General features: G+C 43.5%; 1 protein-coding gene across 1 annotated transcript; it reads left to right on the top strand.

Annotated features, from left to right (window-relative positions):
* Window positions 1-11869: 11869 nt before the first annotated feature.
* Window positions 11870-26009, top strand: FOXN4 (forkhead box N4; the record flags this gene model as incomplete). The annotated part of the gene is made up of 9 exons (XM_084297020.1): window positions 11870-11952; window positions 21420-21583; window positions 22456-22571; window positions 22655-22768; window positions 22916-23043; window positions 23436-23532; window positions 23618-23825; window positions 24828-25211; window positions 25705-26009. 9 exons carry the CDS (start codon window positions 11870-11872, stop codon window positions 25956-25958), a joined length of 1548 nt encoding a protein of 515 aa, XP_084153146.1. The 3' UTR covers window positions 25959-26009.
* Window positions 26010-27100: the final 1091 nt, after the last annotated feature.

Here is a 27100-nt window from a genome sequence, read left to right as displayed (position 1 = left end):
AAGTCCAGTTTGATTTTGTTTATGTTTGGCATGTCCCATTAGGAAAGTTTTGTAGTTTATGTATTTTTCCTTCAAGCAAACCTGAAGAGGAAGCTAAAGCAAATGCAAATATATTACTGCAAATGTACTTAGAAAGAAGTACCTGTTAACCTCACCTTTTTAAAGGAAAATCCAATATTTAATCAAAGCCTTCTGTAACTAGGAAACTTCGTTCCAAAGTCTTCAATCCAAAGAGGAGTATCACTGGTGGATTACTTGCTTGAATGATGTATTCTGGCAAAGCTAAAGATTCAGTAAAAATTGACGTCTTGCATTCCACTGTTGACTCACTATATGCTGCTAAGAAAGAGCACAGAGAAGGACTTTACAAACTCTTGTATGACTTAAGACTACTAGAGTAAGGCTTGTGAGACTGACCCGTTCTTCAGTGTGGAATGGTATGTTTCTTCCTAGCCAAAATTCAGTACGTAATCATTTATAATATCTAGAGTATCACACATCTGTGTAACAGGATGATTTAATTCTGTCTTTAGTCAGGGGTGTCCTTACAGAAAAACGCTACTTGATAATTACAAAAATATTGGCTTAATGACAGAAACAGAATAGGTTCTCTGTTATGAGGTGGTAAAAATGCCTTTGTTGAGGTATAAACAGATATGTTAATTTTAAAGTTCTAAATAAAACTTCCACTTAGGAGTTTTGGGGAAACTTTCAGTATTTTCTTATATTTGCATGATCAGTGACTGAAAATCTGTTTAAAACTATGTTAACCATTCTATATGAAGCTATCACCAAAAGGGCTAAGTTTATAAGAGAATAAAGAGTTGTTCATCACCCCCTCATGCCTACATTTTCCATTTCCCTATAAAAGTATATGTAGTGATAAGGTACAACAGGTGCTTGATCAGCTCAGATACTAATTAACCTACATATCATCATGCAATATGCAAGTTTTAAATAATGTAGAGCTCAAAGCAATAAAACTATGTAAAAGTGAAGCCTGGAAACAAAAACTGTTGTTTCATTAAACTTAAAATACAATTTGACTCTACCATACCAATGCATATGAGCTATCTGCATTAAATTGTGTTTAATTTAACTCTAGAACTATAGGGCCCAATTAAAAATAATGAGGCCTGTCTCCAACTGTCAGGCTCAATTAGAGATAATGGGAACTGATAGTTCCTGGAATAGATTCATTTTTGTCTGATAGACGAACTGGGGCAGGGGTCTTGGCAGGGGTCATTGGAATAGACCTGGCAACAAAACATGGGTCACTCAAGCTTAAGGAGTCTTAAGGAACCCAGTTATTAAATAAGGAAGTAGGAAGTAAATCAAATCCAAAAGCACATGAATAACCCCAACAGATTCTCTTTTTCTGTTACATACACATATATTTCAATTCATCTAATCATTAAAGTGCCCGCTTTACCCGAACAAAATATATATCGCAGAAAAGTTAAACCTCTTTGATAAGATAAAACTGGAAAAATAAATGCCTAACTTCAGATTCCAGTACCAGCTTTCAACAGTGTAGAAGGACTGATATTTTTATGTGATGTACCAAAGATTTTAATAAAATGGTTGGGCTTTTATTTTATGCATTACAAAAAACAAAACTAGGAAAGATAATTTGGATATACTAAGAAACCTGGCTGTCTTGGTAGATGTTACTTATGACAAACAGAGTACTTCCTCTTCAGCCTAGGCAATAAACATAGGAAAAATATCTCAGCTGTTGCTAAGCACTTCCAAAGATGTCATTGAACAGTCAGGCAAATTCAAAAATGTGCCTGAGAGCAAAGAAGCCATTTGTCCCTGAAGAAACATGAATGGATGATACAGCCCCTGACAACTTTTAGGCACTAGACAGTAGCTGTCATTTTAGATGAGTAATTAATCTTGAACTGAGAGGGAGATGCAGAGCACTGTTGACTGTTTATTCGGCTACAATGACAGTCAGCATCTGTTAGAACCACTTTTACCCTGCCTGGAATTCATAACCTCTCCGAGGCAAAGCTTGCCTGTGCATCTATTGTCAGCAGCAATGACTCTGAAGTTCGTGTTGGGCAATCCTGACGTGCTGTGCCTTGGCTCGCCTTTTGTTTCTCTGTGAAGACACTTTTTTAATCTAATGATATCTTTCTCAATGTCTAACGATGCTCGTGCAACATGCTGCCAATGGCATTTTATCCTCTGGTCCCCTCCCCCCTTACATGTACAGGCCTGCAAAGTCATGCTTTGCATTTTAAATCTGTTCTCTGTGACTTCTGAAGAAAGAATAGTTGAGCATTTGAGCTTCTCCACAATGAGCCTTACTCTTTGTGCTGAAAGAATGCACAAATTTATAATTTGATCTATTATTTTCCTTCATGCTTCCCTTCTTGTACACTAAGAACACTGAGAAGAGACCCTCTACGGCCACATTAGACCACCACAAACACGCTGCTAAAACACGGTGTAGAGCTACTGGCAATACAAAGGACCACTTTTTTTTTCCTTCTTCCATGCACATTTTTAATCCCCAGAAAGCATTATTACCTACATTCATTGTTGCACCCTTCAGCTGGAAGAATCAGATGTTTTGCTAGCTTCATTCTCAGTTGAGTCTTATGACTTTGGTTAATTTTCATATTCCTCTGCCTTGTTCTCATCCTGCGAGTCTCACAGGTATATAACACCTTTGAAAGACAAATTTAAGCATCATGAAAAACTGTAACAATTAAATTCACTTCATCACGTCAGATATTTAAAGTGGGTTAGCATATTGAAGTATGAAGATTTAATATGTAGTTGAATTTAATTCCCAACTTTGAAGGGAGTTCAAGGCACTCATAACAAAAAGATGCTGTATTTCCCAAGCAGTTGATCTGGAAGAGGTTTCTTACAGTTCAGTTTCTGCAACATTGCAAAGTCAAAGCCTAGTTTTCTTAAGTGTTACCATTAGGATTTGTTGAAGCAAGCCAAGTTGAATTCATCATTTTTTGCTGTAAGGAAATTTATTTATTTTTTCCTTCATTGCAATAGCAAATTTTTGATACATTTGCATTTCTACAGCCTCTTCTATCAAAGTATCTGAACATTTTATAAAAAACTAATGAAGTCCTAGCACAGAAATAACAGGCATTATCTGCTTTACAAAATAATTAGCCAAGCCACAGATCACCACGTTATGCTACTCTCTATTTTTATATTGCAGAACTCATCTAACCAGTTATTTCAGTGAGTAATTCCAAATAACGCATTTTTTCAGGAATTGAAGTTCATGTTTTCAACACCATGCAGCAAATCTGTTTCTAGTTTTGTTGTTCCTAACTTGGTTGTCTAGTTCAATTCAAAGCCTGGTATTCCGCAGTTTTTGACACGTGCTGATAATGAGTTACTAACTTAATTAGCAAAGACATACAGTATTAGTGAATACTTCAGAAAATGTGAAAATCTGTGACTATGCAAGGCTATATGTATGGTCTATGACAGCACTAGGAAGAGAGCTGTATTTCTGCTATGTTACTTGCAATCATTTAAATAAAAAATATAATATTAATAATAATAATAAACTAGTTTCCAGACTTGTCTTTCCTCCAGTTGCTCTTAATTCAGGAGCTCACTTTCTTTCCCAGCTTCCCCCCAACTCTCCTGAGTTACCCTTGCAGTAGGACAAGCAGCAGAGGCATCCCAGGGGATGTGGGTACTGCAGTAGCCTGGAACAAGCAACAGGGGATGTTGCGGGATCAGAGCCTGCAGCACAAACAGGCCGAGAGCCTGCTCCTCTGAGCTGCTGCATGCTGGAGACCTCAAAACGACCACAGCCTAAATTCTCTAAGATTGCTTTTTCCATGCAGAACATAAAACCAATGAGAAAGAACGAACCATCCGATTCCCTCAGTGCACCTGTACTCAATATGCATGGGAAACAACAAGAAAATGAAAAAGGTGAGGAGTAAAGGCATTTGGATTAGATTTCTTTTTTTTTTTTTTTAAATCTTCACCTGAAATGAAGACAATGAAACCCAAATATGAAGCACTAAAAGACAGTCTGTAAACTTTGTGAAAATTCTTAGTTCTTAGGGATGAGAATGAATACACCAAACTTCCACTTGCCGAGTTGGCCGGGCATTAATATTCTAATGCTAAGTAAAAGCAAAAAAAAATAAAAAATAAAATAAAATAAAATAAAAATATCACTTCTCTTTTTGGCTTGCAAAATGGTGCTACATATTTATAGAGCGCTGAAGTAAAAGCAAAGCCAAATGCCATCTGACAGATTTCAATGTATGTGTATCAAATGTATGTGTATCCCATCTAAAAGATAGTGTTATTTATGGTTAATTCCACCTCCCTCATGAAACCAGAGTTTCTTCTGACTTCAGTGGTCAGCCTGGACCCTTGGTTTCTTTTCAATTTCACAATAAAATCAGCTCACTGTAGCTTGACGGTATAATCTTTCTTAAGGGGCTCAGAGTGCATATGCCTGACTTTCTTCAGCAGGTGCATCTTCAGAATCGATTTCTGCTGCTCCACAGAATGCCCTTAATTTGGAATAAAAAGTGAGATGTTGCTATCGCTTAAATCTGAAGACTGTCACCACCAGAATAATCAAACGTTTATCTTACACTGGCATTTGAAGACGTTTCAAAATACAAAGAAACTCAGCAGGCAGTCGATGAATTCCCCCTGGCCCCATCCTAAAAAAAAAAAAAAAGAAAGAAAGAAAAAAAAAAAAAAAAGAAAGAAAACATTACAGAGGAAAGAGAAAGAGACACACAATTCATCTTGAAGATACCGGAGGTTTTCTTTTTTCCTGTTGAGTGGTTCTAGTTTTGAACAGGCTATGCTGGAGTGCATCATAGCACCGGGGCACCTCCCACCATTCACTTGGTCACCTCCGTACTGTAGCAGAAACTGCCAAACAATCAGTTTATTCTCTTGTGATAGTAACCCAGGAAACAAATCTATGATGACACTGTTACATGCATTCGTGAACTTAGTGGCCTTGTAGGTCACTGGACAAATCTCTCTAAACTGAACTGTTGACAGTTCTTTGCAGGGTTCCCCACAGGAAACTGAAGGTTAATTGACCATTCTTTCAAACCATGAAATGCTTTTGAAAATGTTAGTTTTAAGTCTCGTAGCCTAAAATCTGATGAAACAGCGTGTCTGTACTGTGGGCACTTCTAATTACTGAAATTTTGAATTTTGGTCAGGGAAGGTGCAGAAATGGTTTAATTAGATTTCTGTGTCACTGTGATATTGTTTAGAACAGAGATGCTGAGGTAGCAAGACACCTGCCAGAGAAGCTATTTATAATAGAACTGACCACTTCTTGATTATGGTAATTTGGTGATGGCCTTATTAAGGGAAGGGACCATACCTTTTCAGTCTTAGATCCTTAGAAAAATATGTATGTGCTTATCTTTGCTCCTATGGATTGTCTCACTGACGTTACAGGAATTATCACACTGTTGGTTTTTGCAGAATACTTCCACCTGTAAAGTCAGAGTTATGCAAACACTCACATAGTCAGAATGAGAAATTCCAGAAAACAGCCAGTGCTCTTCAGTGACTGGAAGGAAAGTAGGTTTGCTTCATGAGGTACAACACAGGAAAAAAAAAAAAAAAAAAAAAAAAAAAAAAAAGTTTATATATTCACTTAAGATCTGCAGAAGCTACGAAGAAAATGGATATCAAATGTTCAGTCCTTTACCACGCTGTATTTGAGCTTTACACACTGACGGTACTACCCTGACATCCTATGGGTGTTATTTTTTATTTGAAATAAAATAACGTTCAGAAATCAGGGTAACAATATGTTTTAATCCCAACTGTTTACACCAACAGATTTTCATCATGTATCTAAGTACAGACAATGCCACCTTCCACACACGCTGTACTAATTGTTATCCACACCGCCATATCTGCAGACAACAGAATGGTGCGAGGAGGCCGTTTTAGCCTCCATCCTGATTTTTCTCATTTCTCTATGCTTGTATTAGATGCTGTATATCTGAAAGTAACTATTTTGCTTGAGGCTATTCAGATACGCACTGAAACTACATTTCTCAGAGATCGCTTTCTTGTTAATGAAATTTTGAGGGTTAAAATTTGCTAACAGACAGCGATAAAGGCAATAATGTTGGACATTTGAAGTGGTGGAACATGTGCCAGCCAACCAGAAATCTCTTGTCACAACACTTGCTTCATAATATTGTATATAACAACCATTGTGCTGCACAATTACACTATCTATAAACTATGTTTTGCCCCCAAATAGATATGTATCAAGGCAAAATACTCCCGTAGTCCACTCACACAGATATAATTGTGCAATGTTTAGGCTTAAGTGGGTAAATTATGAACAGATTGGCAGGGTTTGGGTTTCCTAGTGGGCCCGTTTTTGTGGTTTTGCCAGCTCTTAAAGTGCATATAATAATGGCTCTGTATTATCTGCGTTACTGTGGCATTTAGAAGCCCCAGGCCCATTCTTTCAGGCACTCTGTAAAAATACAGCAGTGAGATCATTTCAGCCTCCGAAGAAATCACCTGTCAAATGCATGGCTTCATTTAGCACTTTAGTATAACTCTAAGACACATGTAAGTACAATAAGAAAGGTTGAGGTTGTGGTAAACAGATCAGCTATCTCTATTTTTTTTCTAAACTTTAGCATTCTTCAGTAACATGCTATTCTAAAAACAACATCTTAATCCATAAAAATACAACAGCAAAGCAGTTTCCCTTTCTGATGACACACCTTACCCTAGCTCACCCGGATTCAGTATGATGGGTTTTGTTCCTAAGTATTAAGAATTTCACATTCAGATCAGTGAGTAGGCTACACAGGGCAATGATATCACCTTCATGAGGATAAAGATTAATTTCTTACAGGCCAGACTACCAACTCTTCACAGAGAGCACGACAACTGAATAAAGAACACCAGGAACAAGTTTTAGTAAGAAGGGCAGTGATGGTTAGAAGCTGCCAAACTCCTACCACAGGAATCACTGTTTCTTTGTTGCCTAAAGACACAACACAAAACAAAGAGGAAATAAGAAAAGACATAATCTCCTTAGAAATCAAAAAAGGCATCTTAACAGGTGTACAAAGCAGGTTTCTCTGTGTTTGGGATATGAGTTATAGAACTTTTAAACTGTAAAGGCATTTTAAAATGGAGCTTTTTCTGACCAAGTCAGGCACTAGGACCTCCAGTGTATTTTCCTTACCTTAGCCGTGAGGAAGGCCTTTTTGTCCGTTACATCCATGCATGTAATCAGTGATTGTGCCCATTGTAAAACTCAGATTCACCATCTGTACGCTCCCAAGTGGCTAGACGAGAACTAAAACCCCATCCCTATGGGATTAATCTGCAATTTCACACTAAATGATTTTTAAGAATAATTTGTTACGATACAGTATTCTAAAAAAAAAGTCGGTGCTTTTGCATTTTAATAAAAGGAGGAAGCTTGTAAGTTTCCTATATTTAAATGGGTTGTACGAAACCCACTTTCACTTTAGTTTCATTTAGACATGAAAATGTCTAAGGAAAAGTTCCTTTTGGTAATTGAAACAGTTGCTTTTTATTTCTGAGGGAAAAAAATGCAAAAGCAAATTCATGATCTGTGCACTGAGAAGGGGATAAAGTGAAAATTATTTCTGGTGTTGTTCTGGGTCTGGGACTTTGCATCATTAAGCTGTAGTTTATAACGTAAAGAGAATATTTCAGTTTTGTACTAAGGGGAATGAAGGGATGAATTGTAAAGGCACTGGGTGGAGGTAAAGAATCCACTTTCACATAAAACAAAGCTGGCTTGAAGTGTGGAAGGAAATTATTCCTTTTTTAAGAAGCACAAACTGCTTTTAGAAGCACCCCATTTCACTAAGGAGAGGACACTGATCTCAGTTTTTACCATTTTTTTTTTCTCCACACATTTTAGATACCCAGCCAAGAAGGATGAAAACTACAACCAGAGAACATGCCAAGCCAGGACTAAAAGACTGAGGGTCTGGACACGTTAAAGTCCTTTTACAAAAAAGATGATGTAAAAACATGAAGCAGCTTTTCAGCCTTTCTGCATTCAACTGTGATAACCAGTCCAAATTGGTTTGAGGAAGGGGAAATATTTTGATTTTATAGCCTGACTAGATGGAACACAGAGGTCATCAAAACCTTCACTGAGTTATCACAGATAACTTTTGAGGGTTCCTCAACTCTCCCTTGCTTTTTCTGACTTACCTCCTAAAATATACTTGAGAGTGAGGAAAATAAAATTTTAGTTACTCCAAAGAAGGGAAGAATTTAGTTGCTGAGCATTATGGTATTTTAAAGGCTACATGTGGTTTTCCATGCCCCAAAATAAATTAGATAGAATCTGGCAGAACAGAAGTACCTAAGACATTATTTGCTAATATTCACTACACAAATAGCTTCAATTGTGTCAGGTGAACTTGACCCATTCTTTAACTTAGACAAGACTATAAACAAAAACAGTAATTGTCCACATCTTGTATTCTCTCATTTTAAAATGTGTAAAAGGAACCCAGCTAATGTGTGTAAGAAAACCATACACAACAATATCCCTTTTCTTGCTATTGTCATGCTATTCTCAGACTGCACAATACCTTCAGTGTAACATTAACTGTGTGAGAAAACACTTAAAACATGGGAAAAATGACTACAGTCAGTCTCGGAATCCAATCATCAACTTGCAGTTTACCTGCATTCAAACTTCAAGATGCCATCTCTTAATACAAAAGAATCAAAGAATTTCTGAAGAAAAACATAAGGAGATAACAGAAAATGAAACAAAACAAAACAAAACAAACAACAACAACAAAACATAGTAACTTCTAAGGCCAGTTGTTTATTGAGGAAACTTTGTGTTTTAAAACTGTTTCATAGGTTTAACAATGTTTCAGCTGGTAAATGGCAAACTCTACCACCTGCTCTGCTTAACAGTAGTGAAAACACCAGCCTGCAAGTATTTATGTTTGTGTTTGGCAAGGAATACTACGTGTTACTTTCATGGAGTCAAAGAGTAATTTAGGTTGGAAGGGATCTCCAAAGGTCTCTGCACAAAATCTCTGCTCAAAGTAGGGCCAAAGCAGACTGATTTGATCAGAGCTCTGTCCAGCCAAATTTTAAAAGTATCTCCAAGGGCTGAGATTCACCATCCTTCTGTGCCCTTGTGAAAACTTCTTCATAATGTTTAACCAGAACTTTCCTTGTTGCAACTTGCTAAGTACTCTTCTCTGTGTTTGGTGAACTAAGCTCTTTATCCCTTTACATTTCAGTTTAAGCTCCCCTAGTGAGCAAGACAGGTACAAACTACCTACCCGTCTACTTCATACCTGTTATAATCCGGCCCTTCCAAGCAGGAGGTATGCAAATCACCTGAATGAGAGAAACAAATCTGTACATTATATGCATTACTACAAGGAAACCAGCCGAGCAGAAAGTTCAACACAATGGCCAAAGTGAATTCTCAGGAATTCTAAAAGAAATATCAGGTTTTATCTTTATACCTCTCCTACAAATATTTTAGCTACAGGAACAAAAAAAAATAATAAATAAATAAAATAAAATAAAATGTTTTTAAGTTGCAAGGTAAGATTATAAAGACTGTAAGTAGACCTTAAGTTTTTTAAAAAACAAAAAAACAAACAAACAAAAAAAACACAACATATCACTGCAATTTAGGAAACACTTGCAACTGTGCGAAATCCATGCCTTAGGCTCCAGCAGTACTGTTACTTTTTTTAATGCTCCTTTTTGGCTCTCCAGATGTGCCTGGGATAGGCCCTGCTGCTAAGAAGTATTGATTACTCTCCATTTCTATTGACAGTAATTAACAGAGGGAGTTTTGATGCTCATCAAAGTGAACAGATTCTCATTAAGAGCAGAAGAAAAGATCTCCCCTGCCTTCACATTCCATTCCCTCTGTACCACATGGCAAACTGTCAGGCATAAGCAAACAGATTTCTCATGAGATCTGCATTTTCATTCCACACATGTAAAGTGTTTCCACACTTACACTTTATGCAAAGCCTGAACAACACGGTTTCATCACTGATTTCAAACCGCTTCTACGCAGAGGCCACCTTTCATGACAAGTAAGGTAGAGACCTGTTTCGATGGGGGATTTACGGGAAGAATAATCTGGTAAAGCAAATCAAGACCCGACAAGCCCAGGCCAATATTTTCTGGGTTTGCCCCTCCACTGGCACTTTTTTTGCCTGTGGTTAAGGCGTTTTGCTCCCATCTCTGTTATGTGGAGGTAATGCTATTTGGAGGTAATGCTGGCCTAACCCTGCACCTTTACAGTTCACTTTTGGGTAGGTGTAGCATGCTTAAAAACATTGAAGAAAGAGGTACAAGTGTGAGTTAGCTTAAACTCCACAGGCACCCCCAGCAGGGAGAGCAGCTTCCCCTCAGCCCCCTTCAGAGGCAAGGCGAAGGGGGGGTGTTCCCCTCACCCATTTCGTTTTACTTTTTTAAGGTTTCGCTTCTTTAGGCGCCCCTCCGGAGCCCCCTCGCCCTGCTTTGTGCCCGACCCCGGCCACCCTTCACCCCTCCGGGCCTTTCTCCTCAGAGCCCCGGCGCCTCCCCGCGGTGTGCCCGCCGCCGGGCCCGCCTGACGGAGGGCTCGGGGCCGCCGCTCGCGGGCACCTTCCCGCGGCCGGCCGGGGGGTGGAGGCCGGGCTGAGGAGCGGCGGGCCCGGCGGCGGGCAGAGCGGGGAGAATAGAGGAGGAGAGGAGGAGGAGAAGGAGAGGAGAGCCCAGGGCGCTGCCTCCTCACCGAAACGGGACCGGAGGAGGCTGGGGGGGGTCCCCAGCAGCTCCCCCTCAGGGGGTCTCACCCCCACACCCGCCTCTTTGAAGGCGCTGAGGTGGCTCGGTGGGTGTGTGTCCCCCCCACACTACTAAACGCCCCCAGAAAGTTGCGAGAAGTCGTTTTTTTCTTTTTAATTAATTACTTTATTTACGTAACTCGGCTCGTTTAGCGTTAATCACAGCCAGGTCTGTGGAGAAAAAGAGAAGGGAGGAGAGGGGGGGGGGGGGGGTTAATTATACGCCGCGCTCCGCCTGCCCTGCCCCGGCCCTGACCCTGCGGGCGGCCCCGGCCGCGCATGCTCCAGGCTGGACAGCTCCTGAGAGGGAAATTTAAAAACGGGCTGGAGCCAGCCCCGGCCCCGCCGCCCGCCGCCTTCCTCGCTCCCCGCAGCCCCAGCCCCTGAGCCTTCCTCCTCCTCCTCCTCCTCCTCCTCCGGGGGTGGGGGGGCTTCGCCTCACTGAGGGCTGCACCTCCAACCTCTCCCCTCCCCTCACGGAGGGCCCCGAAGCGCCGGGCTGAGCCCCCGCTGAGGGCAATCAGCGGATTCCGAGCCCCCCCATCCTTCTTCTTCTTCCTCCTCCTCTTCCTCCTCCTCCTCCTCGAGGGTCGCCAGAGGGACACCCCGCCGAGGGCCGCCAGGTTTGTGGGGGCGGTGGGGGGCGGCCGAGCTCTGCGGGGCCTGTCGGTGTGTGCCCCCCCCACACACACACCCCGGGGGGCTGAGGCAGCGCCGTGAAAGGCTCGAAACCTCCCCAAAAAAGGGCACCTTTTTGGCTGGTCCCGGAGCTGAAGCGGCACCGAAAGCCCCACAGGGGCTGAGGGGGGTCCCCCCCTCCCTCAAAGCCCCTCAAAGCCCCAAATAACGACCGGTGGGTGACGGTGGGGGGGCTCCTTAGACTCCGTTCCCCTCCAGCCCAGGTGCCTGAGTGGGGATTTTGTTGATTTACCCCCCCAAACTCCGGTGCTGAAGTGCTGGATAGCTACCCCACCGTGTGAATGCTTCCTTCCCCTTCTGTTTTCTTCTTGTCTTTTGCGAAGGAGATGATAGAGAGCGATCTCCCGTGCATCATGTCAGGAGGCGTTAGGAACGCAGGGCAGAGCCTCCACCCTTCGCAGGAGTACAGGTGAGGTCTCACCCACCCGGCGGCACGCACTGCACTGCCAGAGCCTGCTGGCTGAGGGTTCTTTAACAGTTTTCATGATTTCCGTACCAAAATGTAATATCTAGAAATCCTGCTGTCCAAAAAAAGCTAGCTGTGTTACTTCTCTGCGCCAAATTGGCTTTCTAAGGTGGTGACCGCTTATAACGCGTTACTTATTGCAAGTATTCCTGTTTAAAGTGTTTTGGTGCTAAGCCATTTTTGATAAATACACCTTCAGAGCCTCGGGCTGACCTTCTAGTAAGCTCTCTCTACTCTAAGGGCTTTGCCAGACAAGGATATTCTTCTTTAATTATGTAAAAGTTCCCTTTCAGATTGCATTTTGCATTATTATGAAGTAGTCATTGAATGACTACATCACATGGAGGAGTTTTTCATTAAAACAAGTACTTATGTAGTACTTCAAAGAGCTGACTTATGCCAGAGTTCAGCTACTATCAGTGGGAACAAATCTGGTTTTGTCAGCAGCCTCTGATAATTTGCCTATGCCAATACTGATACATTTATCATGTAAAACTGTTGTTAGAAGTCACAGGACAGTTCTGCACGAATTACAGCGTGCTGGGTTAAGTTAGGTTACATCTTGTCACATGATGCCGAGTTCCAAGAAATACGTAACAGCAGAACGTGATCTGGTTCTCACAGTTAAAAACAAAACAAAACCCTTTTTATTGTTTTAAAATAAGGAGTGACGGACTATCCCCTTCCTCCCAGCCTGAGGGTGTTGTCACACATTTCTGTGTGTTAGAGGGGTCAGCCGCAGGTATTCTTCTAACAGCCTCTTTCTATTCAAAATGCAAACACTGCTCTGCAGCCTCTTGCAGCTCAACAAGTGACTTGTAATTCTCTCTGACGCCACTGTGGAAAAAAAAGGTTTGTGGAACTCTGTTTTGCTGTTTATGAAAACGCTGTTTGCTATAGGCATTTTGCTGGCTATGTAAATATTTGTAAAGAAATTATTCTGTATTTAATGACGGGTGTGTATGAGAGAGGCTTCTGGGTACTTACGTGTAAGTCTGTACTGGTGCCCTGAAGAACTCACCACCTTAACAAAGACCCTGAGTATGGAGAGAGCTATTCTTTAACTCATAGCTGCAGAAAAACAAAAACACTTTTTTTTACTGAGAAAGGTTGAATTTATTTTACTGCCAGCAAAGGAACTGTAAGAGTTTCTCCTTTTATCGGGGTCAGCTGCTTTTTAAAACTACTGTTAATTCTCTGTTAAGCATTTTGAACTCAGCGATCAGAGTTCTCTAACGTTTTCCACCCATTTGTGATTTCTTTACTGCAGTTCTAAAATGAATTATTTGACCTCGTTTAATAGTGGCAAATTCTGATAAAAATGCATAAAATCTGAACTGCACCATAAATGCAGAGCAGTATTTGTCCTACTTCATGAGAAAACACTTTGGATTATGTAAAAGAAAATCTTTTAGACTGAATGATTTTAAGAAAAGAATAGACCTGTCAAATTCTATCAGCTCTGTTTACTCTCCTGCTGTCACCACAGTCCAAGACTGGAACCCACAGTCCTGAGTGCTCCATGGGGGAGCATCAAGGCTCCGCAAAATGGGAATGGCCTCCAATTAGTGAGTGGGAGGCTGGGGCTGTGCTGAGAATACTCTTCTGTCTCACTTGGAATCTTTCAATTGGGCAGTTGGACTCAGAGGAGACCAGGCTTTCCTGGGAGGCTGCAGGAAGAAACACTGAAAAGGGAGAGAGCGCGTGTGCATGTGGGCAGGGGATCAAATCAGTAAATGCCAACACGTTTTCTTGTATTTATGCATAGAGCCTGAAACTATGGGTTTGCTTGTTTTAAAAAAAGTAGGAAAAAAATGATTTTAGCAGACATTAGAATTCTCTGGACCTAAAGCATTTACAGTAAATTTGAGGTAGCAGATAGCAGCCTAATCCTCAGGACTGCTCTATGCAAAGTCCAAGCACTATTTGCACCATAATAAAACGATTTTAGACAAATATCTGTTCTGCAGAGTCAGCTGTGGGATATAAAACATCACACTCTATAGGAATGATTAAGGGCCATCATAGCTTCTCCAGGTCCTATGTTGTTATGGAGCTTTCACTGCCTGGCTATCAGTGCAAAGCAAAACTTGATACTAGCAGATTTTCCCAAAGAAAATACTGCTTCTGTCACTGTTTTCATAATTGTAGTGGTGACAAAGGTTTCTAATGATTTCATGTTACTTTTCAGGGAATAAAGGCAGAGAATAATAACACTTGGAGTTTTTAAACACTTTACTAACACTTTGTTAATTACAATTAAAAAACTAATATTATGTTTTAGTGTAAATATTTTGATATCAACATCAAAGCAATAAGCAGGGTGCAAGTGCAATAGTGCACTTGTGGTTATCTCAGCACAAAGCTGTGTGTGTTACAGGAGCCAACTCAAAGCTACCAAAGCAGTGGAGAGCTCCCATGGTCTTCAGTGGGTTTGGAGCTGGTCCTTGAGATTCAGTTCATGAGTGTTGTGGTCTTCTTGCAGTATTTTTTTTTTTCCCTGAAATTTGCAGTTTGTCTTCATGCAGTCTAGTTTAATTGGTGCAAGAGAAGTAGAAGATCTATGGCAATGAATGCAAGTGCAGAATCAGATTTACTATGAAGGTCTTTAGCATGAGAAGCCCCAGTGAGGCAGATGAGGTTAGAGTAACAGATTTACAACAGTTTACTTTTGGCTTGGCTAAAGTGGACTTGAACTCCAGCAGCTCAGCATTTTGCGTAAGGACAGTGGTTTTATTCTTTCATTGTATCTTAGCTGTGTATTATGATATACTTCCAACTGACAGAAGCCTTATGTAGTATCTTGAAGGCCTTGTAATGCATTTTCTATTCACGTTAAACTGGAATCAAGTTCTGAGTAGCAATCCTTTTGGTTGGTCATCAGCAGTTACTCTACCATAAAGCACTTAGCGTGTTAGTGGACTGTATCTCCCTTCATCCCACTTTAATCATCCCTTTGGTTCTTAAATAAATTGCTCTATATTTAGCTGATTAGGCACTCTGATGATTATTTTTTGCTGTAATAATCACTTTATACTACAACAGTTTATCATCAAGTCATGTTTAAAAGGTAAAGTGTTTTCTTGGTTAAGCTGCTCTTCAGTTCTTGTCCCAAACAGTCACGGTGTCACTTTCTCCTGCTATTGATCCAGCAATTACTTAAGACTGGCAGCAAATCCCATAAACCCTGAATTATCATGTGTATAAATTAATTCTATACACATAACCTTTGTGTTTCGTATGTTCCAGATGTGACTGCATGCAGGGGTGGAAAAGGGGGACAGTTTTTATGTGATGCCAGGTACCTTTCAGCTCTCCTAAGTGGTAGTCTCATATCTGGGTTTGAACTAGGGAGAGAGAGCTACAGTTTGGGATGTCTGCCAGTCAATCCTGTGGGTAGATGGAGGCTGGGAGTTTGCAAGAAGTAAATTTCTGCAGACAAAAGGTTACAAATGCATAACTAACGACACCATAATTGTTCCTGAAGAAAATGTCAGTGTCCATTCCCTTGACACCATGTGTGTCTGACAGGGAGTGAGATAATGACTCGATGTGTCGGAGGAATTTCATCACAGGAGTTGCTTCATTCTTTAAAAAAAAAAATGTGAGAAACCTCCTAGGAATCAGTCAAACTCGGGCCGCTGTGGATTGATTTAAGTGGATTAGCTCAACTGTTTCCTATGCAGTTCCTGAAATGTGCTAATCAGTATTAATAAAAAATAGTGGCCCTTGCTCCTCAGATTGTCTTGTAGTTACTGCCAGAGGTAGGAGGGACTGGTTTGTATCCAGGCACTATCCCGTGGGCTTCTGTGGCTTCTGTTTCCAGTGAAACCAGAACCAAGCTCCTGCGTTACCTCACAAAAGGTGCTTGACCTCCAGCTCAAGACAAGGAAGCAGAAAAGGAATCTGTATCTTTTCAGCATTCCTCTGAGGAAGCTCCCGTGCTCAGGGCACATCGCTCTTATTTTACCCATTGACAAAAACCTCCCCTGCACAGAAAGCAGAGTTGCTGGGTGACTTTTTATTTAATTTTATTTAAACAAAACAGATTGTAGATGAAGATACAGGCAGCATTTGGCAAATCTCACTCTATGGGAAGAAGGGATGATTGTGTGGGCAAAGCAGAGCAAGGAGTGAGCGCCTGGGAGTTCGGTGCTGACATTGCTGCTAACTTCCTCTTAGGCTTAAGCAAATCGTGCAGGTCACTCGTAATTCAGTTTCCCTTCATCCCAGACCGAAATGATGTAACGGGGTGTTGGGAAACCCCAAGCTGAGATGTATAAAAGTCTCCAAGAGCATGTATAGCTGGATCTGTTAGAGCATAAGTGTCTTTGTGGGAGGTTTTTGGAGAATCGTCTTCTCTTCTGCACCATGGTGTAAGGCAAGGAGAACAGCAACACCTGACGGGGTAATTGTGTTATTTGCTTTTTCCTTGCTAGCTTTGGTTCATCTAATCCAAAGTTTCCTGAGTTGTAGCTGAGGAGGGATGTTCTGGCTGTCCCCTGAAAGCTGCCTAATTTCTGTTCTTGTTTCCAGCAAATCCAGAAATTGCTAGAAGAACTTGAAGGCAGGGAGGAGAAAGGCAGGCTAGATAGCAGGTGAGGAGCTGGTGCAGGAACGGGGAGGAAGGAGGCAGATGGTTGTGGAGCCTGGAAAACAGAACCTCTTGCAGGGAAACACCTGCAGAGGGGGAGAGTGCGAGGAGGAGTGTGTGGAGGGAAAGAGCAGGACAGATGGGATGAGGAGCAGAAGGAGACAGGGAAGTTGACTCCTTTAATAAAAGAGAGTATTTCTCACCATGGAGACAGCTGAGGAGTCACAAACATAAATATTTTCCTTGTGTTGTTTTACATAAGGGAAATTGTGCTTGTTCTAAGGACCTTGCGTAACCCCAGACAAAAGCAAACAGTTTCTCATAACTGCTTCCAGAATGGGTTTTCTGAGGACTTCTCCAGCTCAGTTGTCGCTCACTGGGTGAACTGTTGCAAACAGCTAATTAAGGACCTATCACCCTGATTGCTTTGATAAGCAAAAAGCTCAGAAGTGCTAGCAATGGTAACAAAAATTGTCTATTGAGTGAGAGGTGTCCTGAAACTGTGCTTGAAGCTGAACATGCCAAGTGCAACCATGATGTTTGGTCTCAGTTTGTTTAGAACAGAGGCAATGATGAGTTGCCACCATGCTCTAATCCTTTTGAGAGAGCCCGTAGCACTAGATTCACCCTACAACATCAACCAGTTTGAGTGCTTGGCATCTTTTAGGGGCGTGCTCCAAGCAGGCAGAGCCCCCTGAAGTGTGGGAGGTTGAGGGCACACAGCAGCGTGTAGCTTCACAAGCTGGAATGCCCCGTTAGTGGCTGAACCACCTGGAGACGAAATATTTTAGGGTGTGCTGGTCACTGCCAAGCTTTTCTTTAGTCTCAGCAGATGTTTGGCAGACTTTCTGTAATAGTGCTGAAGGTTCCTGTGCTCTCCAGCGCCGAGTTCCTTGCACAACAGAGCCTGTGAGCGTGGAAGCAGGGAGCTCATGCTGACAGCAGGCTGCAGTGACCACCACGTTACATCCAGCTCATTAGGTCCAGCTGCGTTAGAACAGCTCAACACGAGGAAAGATGCTAAGGTCAGGTGTACAAATACACAGCCAAATTCTTTTCTCATGCTGCAGGCTTCTGCAAGGTGGTGCCAGGAATGAATCTTTCCCTGTAGCTAGGTGCTCTGTTGGTGTCTCCTGCCGGTGCCACGTTAACCATTCAAAACAGCAGATGTGCCAGCAGCACACGTGTATGTGAGGGGAAGAAATTGAGCTTAGGTACGTGTAACAAGTGGTTTTGCACTGCTGACAGCCTCTTGTGAGCTTGGTCAGGTGTGCATCCAGTGCAGGACTCCAATTCCTCAGTGATTCCTGGCAGGAAACTCTGGAGCTCAGCATAAGGAGGTCTGGAAAGGGGACTCATTTTAACGGCCACTTTTCCTGTTTCAAGTAAACTTTCTGTGGGCTGGCTGCTGGCCAAAGGCTATTTTCCTGAGCAGGTAAATATTTGGGGCAACGTGTGGTAGAGCAGACAGCAAAGACAAATGTTAGCACTGAGCACTGCAGCATCACGTACTGCAGCATGACTCCTCACCATCGTGTGGAGTCTTACGGATGTGGTGGCCTTTCTAGAATAGAAACACAATGAAACTGGAGGGTTTTCCTGCAGAGATTTGCAAGGAGAGGGGTAAAAAAGGAGTTGCTAATTTCACCACACCTTTAAAAACTAACACTGGGTTTGCAACATGTTTGGCATGGAGGGAGCCTTTCTGCACAGCTCGGCGTGTGTAGCAGGCAGCCCTGGGGAATGTGCAGCTGGGGACACTCTGGGCAGTGTGCATTAATTACAGCGTATCACTATTTATCTCATTTACATGCCTTGAAAGGAAATGGCTGCTTTTACTACAGTGCCCCATTGTGCCAGGGCTGTGAACACCCATCTAAAGACACGATCTCTGACTCCTGAAGTTTACCCTCAAATGCGAGATGAAAGGGGTGGCAGAGGGGAACAGAATCAGGGTACAGGAAATCACAGCCCGCATTTATCCATCTGTAGCTGGCCTGGCACAGCCCATTTTGCAGGTCGGACAGTTTGAACCCCAAGAGATTAAAATGTTAGGTATTACTGTGCACAACTCTCCTTCCAGAGACAGTTAGCTCAGTGTTTCTCCCTGAAAGCTGGACACACACTGAGCTTGCATACTGAGATAAGCTGCTTTTAGCTGGGCATTTAAACACCTCTGCTGGGCAGCAGTGGGTGTGCTGTAAGCAGCCTCACCTTCGTTAAGGTGTATGAAATTTCAGCATTCATTGTGAGGACAACCAGAAGAATAGTCCTTAAATGTGAAATATTTATTTTAGTCTGATTAAATTTACTTTTAGTCCCATGATCAATGAAGACAGTTGTTCTGGCAGTTATTCTGTGTGCGTGAGCAGCAGGGGTGACTGTAAAAGGACTGTAAGAGTGATTTCAAAGAGCTGTGCTGCACTAGTGTGGGGAAGGGAAGAAAATATCGTTGTTTTGGAAAAAGAGCTGGCTTGTGCACTTTGCCTTATTACTGGATGCTATTGCATCTTGGTATGTGCTTAAAAAGGAGTTTGGTGACTGATATAGACCTAAAAATTCAGCTACTGTCCTTGTTATCACCTGGTCCGCACTGGTCATGGCAGAGCAGGGATGGGATGGGACACAGCATGGCCAAGGGAGCGATGCTGCCCGAAGTGGGACGGCGCCCAGTGCCCCGCAGGAGCTGCGTGCGGAGCCCCCGCTGCAAGACCTGCGAGAACAAGGTGGGGACACCTCTTCTCCCCGAAGAGACGACGGCTGCTGCTGCTGCGGAGCCCGTGCAGGGCTGATCCCCGGGCTGACAGGCGGCGTGTGCGGTGGGTGCTGACCCGCGCCGCCCAGCTGACCCCGGCGCTCGCTGCCCGGGCTGCGGGGAGCAGGGTGCCAGATGGCGGTGTGTGCGCGCTGCGTGGCGGCTGTCATCCGGCCAGATTAATGTGGGGTTGGTAAAAGGGAGGAGGGAAGGGGGTGGGGGGAAAAAACAATTAAGCAAGAATCCCAAAAAAACAATCGAGGCCACGTGCCACTGGGCAACAGTCGTTGCTCCACAATGGGTTATCGGCTTACAATGAAGGGGGCCAACTGTTGCAAACGACATGAGCCTGCCCAGTTTTCAAATCATTTAATGCCCTTGTTTTCTTCCGATCCAGCCAATGTCTGGGCCAGCAGAGCGGTCACCTGACATTCTTTTTATGTATTTAAGTCCCAGGCCTCACAAAATAACTGAACAGGGGTAACCATGGCAATGCTAATTATTGCACTATAACTACAGTAAGAGAAAGAAGCCAGGGTAGGCTGGGAGAGAGGTTCGGAGATGTTTTGGCCAGGATTTGGGCTTTTGGCTCCTGCTCATGAGTGTCTTTTCTTTTGCTTTTTCTTTTCACAGTCTTTTTACAAACAAATACATTAAATTCTGCTTCAAAGATCTACTAGATAATAGTTTGGGGAAGTTTGATGCGTGTTTCTGGAAATCCTGAATAGAGGAGCTGAAAGCTCCTGGGCAGCCAGGCACTACGGCTCTGGCTCCCTCTGTTAAGCTGCTTTGGAACCATGTAAAACCTAAGAGATGCTCCAGCAAGAGACCAGATTTATTTAAGGCTTCTGCATCAGTATTTGGCAGCGAACACGCGTTAGTGCCATGCAGCTGGCTTTAACACTTCTACGAGAGAGCTCTTTAAAGGCTTTGTTTCAAAAGCAAAACCAACTACATCCGACCAAACTGTTCTTCTGGATGAGAAAGGTGTCTTCTTGGACAGGAATCCTGCTGGGTTTGCCCTGGGTCTCTAATGATATGTCCTAAGTGCTGCTGCACTCCTCAAGATTGCCGTGACTGCTGAGACAAAGTTTAACAGAAGTAAAACAATTTATCCTTTCATTCGTGATACTTTTTGTTGACTTTAATTGGAGTTTTGACCACACAGAAGCTTGTGAGTGCTATGAATGTCTCCCATTATTTCAGTTTTGTACAACACATGCCATCAGAAGCAAAACGAAGGCAGGTGTTAAGGAGCACGCAGAATGTGTCAGAGCAGAGCTTTAAACCAAAAGCAGTCTGTCACAGCTCTGCCTCAGTTTTGTCAGCTAAAGACAGACTGGATGGTCTTGTTTATTCACTCTGTAGCTCTTCATTCAGATCATTTAGTATGTAAAAACTGCCTAAAAGAATTGGTTCACATGCCTCATGGTTCCTTGTAATGTATCAATAACTTCACATGCCCAAATGGAAGAGATCAACAGCTCATTCTGTAATTTTGTTTATGCAGCAGATCTCTTCCTATCTGTCCCCGCCAATGAGTACAGAGGCTGGGAAAAGCTCTCTCCAGGTATTAAAGCCAGCAGCAGGTTCTGGAAGATCTCAGCACAGAAACTTCTTCCAAGATTGGCTGCTCACTGGATTTCAAGGCTCATGTGAATTTGCCAGGTTAAAAATCCTGACAGGTTTCTTCTCCATCAAGGCCACACAAGTGCAAACTTCTGACAAATGTGAAAACAATGAATCAGCTTTGGTTTTGTTTCCAGGCAGTTTCTCTTCCAGGTTCTCATGCTTCCTTCCCCTCCAAATACTGCAAGAGAAGGTTTCTTAACTAAAACATTTCATGTTGTACAAAGCAACACATGATTATGGGCTAAGGACATTGGTGACCAGCTAGCTGTGAAACAAAAGGTCGCATCTGAACTCTGCAAGCAGAATCCCAGCCTGATGTGATTTCCCTGCTGACCTTCATGAGCTCAGGCATCCCAGACATCTCCTGTCTTACCAGGGACAGACTAGCAGCATCTCTGCTCTGTTCTAACCTTTCACGCTGTTTTACAGGCTCTTAGCTTCTGACCCCTCCCAGCTGAGCGAAGATGACCTCCCCAGTGACTTGCAGTCCTTGTCGTGGCTGACATCTGTTGATGTTCCTCGTTTACAACAGATGGCCAGTGGAAGAATGGATTTTAGCCTTGGCGCTCAGAATGCATTGCTACAACAGACAGGTAAACTGTCAGGAGGTTAAACAACCGCTCTTGAAATGTCACGGCCTCCTGCCCCTCTTGCTTTCCTCCACACACGCCAACTCTCCTATGAGTAGATTTGTTTTAGGTACATTACGTTTCACTTCCTGCCAGAAGACTGGAGGCTGTTGTCTTCTGATAATGAGGATACCGTTGATATATTTCTTTCATTTGAAGAGGCAGAGTCCTAGCAGTCACAACAGCGATCTCAGGGTCCGATTGACTGTTCTGCTCAGTGTAGCTGCTGTTGCCTTGTGTGAACTCAGGCCAAGGTATTTAAGACTTGCATTTCAGAGGTTTTCAACAGCTGTGAAATTAGGTAATTAATCTTTCTTGTTTGTTTCAACATTGATAAAATTAAGAGCATCTTATTTACCCCATACCTGTTTGCTTCATACAGACTTACAGCATATGTTCACTGAACGCCTTTCTTTTCGGTGTGAACTTTCTGTAGGTAAACACACTTGCTCCCTGAGGCATTCTGCTGAGAGAGCTCAGTGTATCATCCTGCTTCCTTTAGAGCAGAAATATATCTGAAGTACAAATAGTGCTGAATTTGTGTTTTTTTCTTTTTTTTTTCTTTAGTAAGATACTGTGTCTGTAGCACCGCTGTGGACTGTTAAACAGCTGTCATCTTTCATTCCCTGCATAACAAGTTTTAGAAGCAGCTGAAGTCATCTTTGCAATTTGTGAAATGTTCAGGGTTCTTTGGGGATGGAAAGCTATAGGGAGGTGTGATTATCCACTCCAGAGCTTAGCTGTGATAACTGCATCTATTAAAAATAAATGTCAGCTCTCTTTTCTGACGTGTACTTTCATGTGAACAGTTATTGCGTTTGCTTTCTCCAAAATAGGTCCTGTGGCAAGCAATATGCACTCCTCAGGAGCACCTGGAGCAATGATTCATGTCCAGGCCAGCCTGCCACAGGGAATCCTGGGTTTGAATTCTATTTCAACACATGGAGCAAATGTAAGAGCAACCCTTGCAACACTTCTTAGGAAAAGATGTTGGTAATTTCAAGACTGACATGTCTGTTGTCTTCATCTCAGCAGATGAGCCAGTACCCTGTAGGTGGGCAGCCATCTCCTGGTTTACAGACACAGCAACAACTCTTCCCTCCTCCTCATTCACAGCAAGTGTTTGCTATGGCCCAGAACACACCACAGGTACTGTTATTTCCTTGTGATCTGTGTCTCAAAGTACCTTCCAAGATCATCTCTAGAACTCTATCAAAAGAGAAAGAAAATCCCTAAGCCTACATACCCATGGACATTCTGCACCTGACATTTTCCTTCTTTTCCTTCTGCATGTAGTGCAACCCAGCAGCAATCTACAACCCGCCCTATGGGACCCAGACACATTATTCTCAGCCACGCCTGGCTCCTCACTCTGCCCAGGAACTGCATCCGAAACATTACCCCAAGCCCATCTATTCATATAGGTGAGTGGTAACAGCACAACACGTTGCTCACAGTGTTCATTGAGGTGTTTTTAAATACTGTAAGCACGACAGCATGAAAATATTTGATTCCTTTTGAAGGGAACAAAATTCCCATCATCCACTCGAGTTCTGTGGAAACTGCCCCTGGCGGGTGGCAGGAACAAATGAGCAGCTGGACAATCAGCATAAGGGTAGAAAAATAGCACAGAGGAGTAAAATCTGCAGGATCACAGGGTGACTTCTGAAAACTCCCTGGCTATAGGTGCTGGGGAAGCAGAGCACCACGGGAATCCCATGACCAGCCAGGTGTCTGAGGTTGCTAGACCAGGAGCAGGTGTGATGGGATGGCTACGTGTATGCAGCCTGCTGTTAAGTGTTTCTCTCTCCTCCAGTTGCTTGATTGCAATGGCGCTGAAGAACAGCAAAACAGGCAGTCTCCCCGTCAGCGAGATCTACAGCTTCATGAAGGAGCACTTCCCCTACTTCAAGGTATGCGTACACCTGCAAGGTGGGGGTAGAACATCACAAATATTGTTCACAACTTAGTTCTCTAACACCTTCCTGCATCTTTCAGACAGCCCCTGATGGCTGGAAGAATTCTGTGCGCCACAACCTGTCCCTCAATAAGTGCTTTGAGAAGGTGGAGAACAAGATGAGCGGCACCTCTCGCAAAGGGTGCCTGTGGGCTCTCAACCCTGCCAAGATTGACAAGATGGAAGAGGAGATGCAGAAGTGGAAGCGGAAGGACTTAGCTGCCATTCACAGGAGCATGGCTAACCCAGGTAGCGATTATAGTACACTTCAATTACTTATATGAGAGGCGAGGGTTAAAAATGTCTGTTTGTCCAGGAATACGTGCGTCTTAAGGAATTAGTTCTGTGGCACAGAGCTGGCTGGCACAGAACTCCAGCCTTGCAACAGCCTCCTCCTCAAACCTGCACAGCTGAGGCCCCCCCTGTGCTCTGCACTGAGTCAAGTCACTGCTGCTGGCCCGAGGCTGCGTGGCAGGACAGCGCTGCTGCAGCTGGAGGCGACCAAACTGACGGTCATGGCTGGAGGTACTCAGCATAAATCAGTCCCCAGGTCTGAGGTTATCTTTTCCCCCCCGTGCTAACCTATCCAGCACATCCAAGACCTTCTAAGGAGTTATGCTGCCTCCAGCGTCAGTATTTATAGTGGCAGGTTTTAAGTGTTACTCTGCAAAACTCTTTAGTAAAACCTTCTCGTTCTTACTTATAAAGACAAGTTTTTGAAGCTTTCAGGAGCTCAATACTGGCAAAATCAACTGGAGGTTTCTGCTGTAAACTCTGTAATATGCAATCAATGATGAGTAGCATTCTCCTTTGCTTAAAAACAAAAGTGCCACTGAAACAGTCAGGAGGCTGTCAGATGAATCTTACCTAAAACCAAAGAGTTCAGTGTCCCTGGAAGCAGGAGACCTCCTGAGGATGCTGAGTTCTGCAGCTGCAGGTCAGCTGCCATCAGCAGCAGCTTGGTTGCTCTGTGTAAGTCTCATGTGATCATTTCTTCAGCTCTGTTAGGGGTTACCATGGAATTCGACTAGGGTAAGGGTTAAGGGTAGGGAAGTAGATGGCATTTCTTTACCCTTTGCACAAAGATTGCCTTCTGTGCTGCTTCTCACACAATTACACTGTTTGCCTTCTCAGCTTCATGGCAAAAGTCTGTGGCTGTGCTCACAAGCGAAATGCTTTGACAGGGCCCTGCTTGAACAACGGGGTTAAACTCACTCTTTTCTTCCTTGGGAACGGGTACTGCACGCGCAGAGGAGCTGGACAAGCTGATCACTGACAGACCGGAGAACTGCAGGCGGCCCGGCAAACAGGCAGAGGCCGAGGTCTCCACCCTGACCCACCTGGCAGCAGCCCAGGGCCGGATCTCCATCTCCCAGCTGCAGCCCCAGCCCATCATGACGCTCTCGCTGCAGTCCATCCCCCTGCATCACCAGATCCAGACCCAGGCTCGCATCGCCCCGGACTCGCCGGCACCTGCCCAAACGCCTCCTCTCCACGCTCTGCCTGACATGAGCCCCAGCCCCCTTCCCCACCACCCCCTGGGCCGCCCACCTCCCGACTTCCTGACCGTGAGCGCGGACATGAACACGGAGGTGGACGCCCTGGACCCAAGCATTATGGATTTTGCTTTACAAGGTACAGGAGAGGGAATGTGGGGGAGCAGAGGGCAGGATTTGTACAGTTATGGAGTTGCTAAATACAGAAGCGGGGCTTCAGCCAGCTGCACTGGGGTGGGATTAACTGAGATAAAAACTTGTGCACTGCGGTAGATGTAAGCAGGCGTGCCAGGCTAACGACCTGGGACACCCCATCTCTCTGCCCCTGGGAAATCACAGCTTTACCTGTGCTGTGGTTTTGTCCATTTGTAAAAGGAGAACAACTTTGGTTTATAGAGATGCTTAGCACAGTCCCTAAGTTTCTGGTTAGCACGTGGTAGATAAATGCTGCCCAGAAAGGTCCAGCCTGCTGCTGGAAGAGCCTCTCAGTGCCTTTGCACTACAGCTGGCACCGTCTGCAAGCTGTGCTGTTTCTAAGCAGCACATAAAACTCTTTAGTTAAAGACTGGCCCCCTCCTCAGTTCCTGGGCAGGGTGGGTGTGTTGCTGTGACTGGAATTTAATCTCTTACAGGTAACATATGGGAGGAAATGAAAGACGACAGCTTCAGCCTTGACACCCTGGGTGCCTTCAGCAACTCCCCGCTGCACCTCTCAGACTGTGACCTAGGCACTCCCGGCCTCACCCCTGCGTCCAGCGGCAGCGACCACTCCTTCTCAGACTTGCAGGTCACGGGCCTTTACACCACCTACACGGCCCTGGACAACGTGGCGGCGGCAGCTCAGTACATGAACCCCCAAGGCAACAAGCCCATCGCTCTGCTCTAAGTTTTGCACCATTCCACGGACCTCTAACTCGGGGGCCAGTTTCTCCCACCCCTTAAAACCCGACCCGAAAGCAATAAAACAGCTCCTCCTACAGACACGTGGAAGGTGTTGGCTATTTACTGGGACGCAGCGTGTGATGCCAAAATAACTCGAGCTGGTGGTTGTGGAGCTTCTTTCACCCATGCCAGGAGCAAGGAAGGGGCATGGACGGTCGTGCTGCAGGACTGGAGAGCTCTTAAGGACTTGGAAAACATCAATCAGGAGGAACTTTTACTAGAATGCAGCTGAGCTAAAGACGAGCCCAGTGAAGGAAAATGCATTTACCTGGCACGGTGACCTGGACGTTGATGTTGTCACACACACAGCAGCCAGCGCAAGCCAACGGGCTGCTCAGCACCACGGTGAAGTCCAGAAGAGTTGATCTCATACCACGTTCATCTTTTTTCTTCAATTGCCAAAAGACTGTTGCCATCGAACAAAGCTCACATACAGTCTCTGGAGACACTTGCACCTCTAACACTATTTTGACATGACTATTGCTAATTTATTGTTATGAGATAGCAAAAAGGAGCAAAAAAAAAAAAAAAAAGAAAAAGCAAATCTATAGCAGACAACTGTTATATCTAGGGTTAAAAACAAAGTCCTTACCCATGAAGGAATTGGTACTACTGAATTATGAAACTGATCACTGAAGTTTTGGACTTTGAAGTTTTTAGGAATTATGCCTATTTTTAGGATTTTTTAAAAAAACTAGATTTCTTTGTAGTACTGTGTGTTGTGTTTCCGTCTATTCTCGTGCTAGGCAGTATTACTATTTGTAAATTTATTTATATTTATTGTTATGAAAAGAAATTATGTAAACTGAGCACTGTTCAATTTTTTAAAATGCTGCAGTAACCTGTTTTACATCAACTAAATTATTCATATTCAGAAATGCATAAATTTTAATCGCTGTTTGTTACACTACATTTCTTTTAAATAAGCACTTTTGATACTGTGAAACTCACATTTTTTTAAAAAAAATCAGAGACCAAATATTGTAACTGTTCCATACCAATTCAGAATTGTCTTCCTGTTCTGATGAATCCAAGTAAAATTGATTCTAATTTAGATTTTTAGATTTACAAGCCCTGCTGGATACT

Source organism: Netta rufina (genome assembly GCF_964035555.1).
Source record: "Netta rufina genome assembly, chromosome: 17".
Classification (NCBI taxonomy): domain Eukaryota; kingdom Metazoa; phylum Chordata; class Aves; order Anseriformes; family Anatidae; genus Netta; species Netta rufina.
The sequence above is the reverse complement of the archived record's forward strand: the minus strand, read 5'-3'. Positions and strand labels throughout refer to the sequence as shown.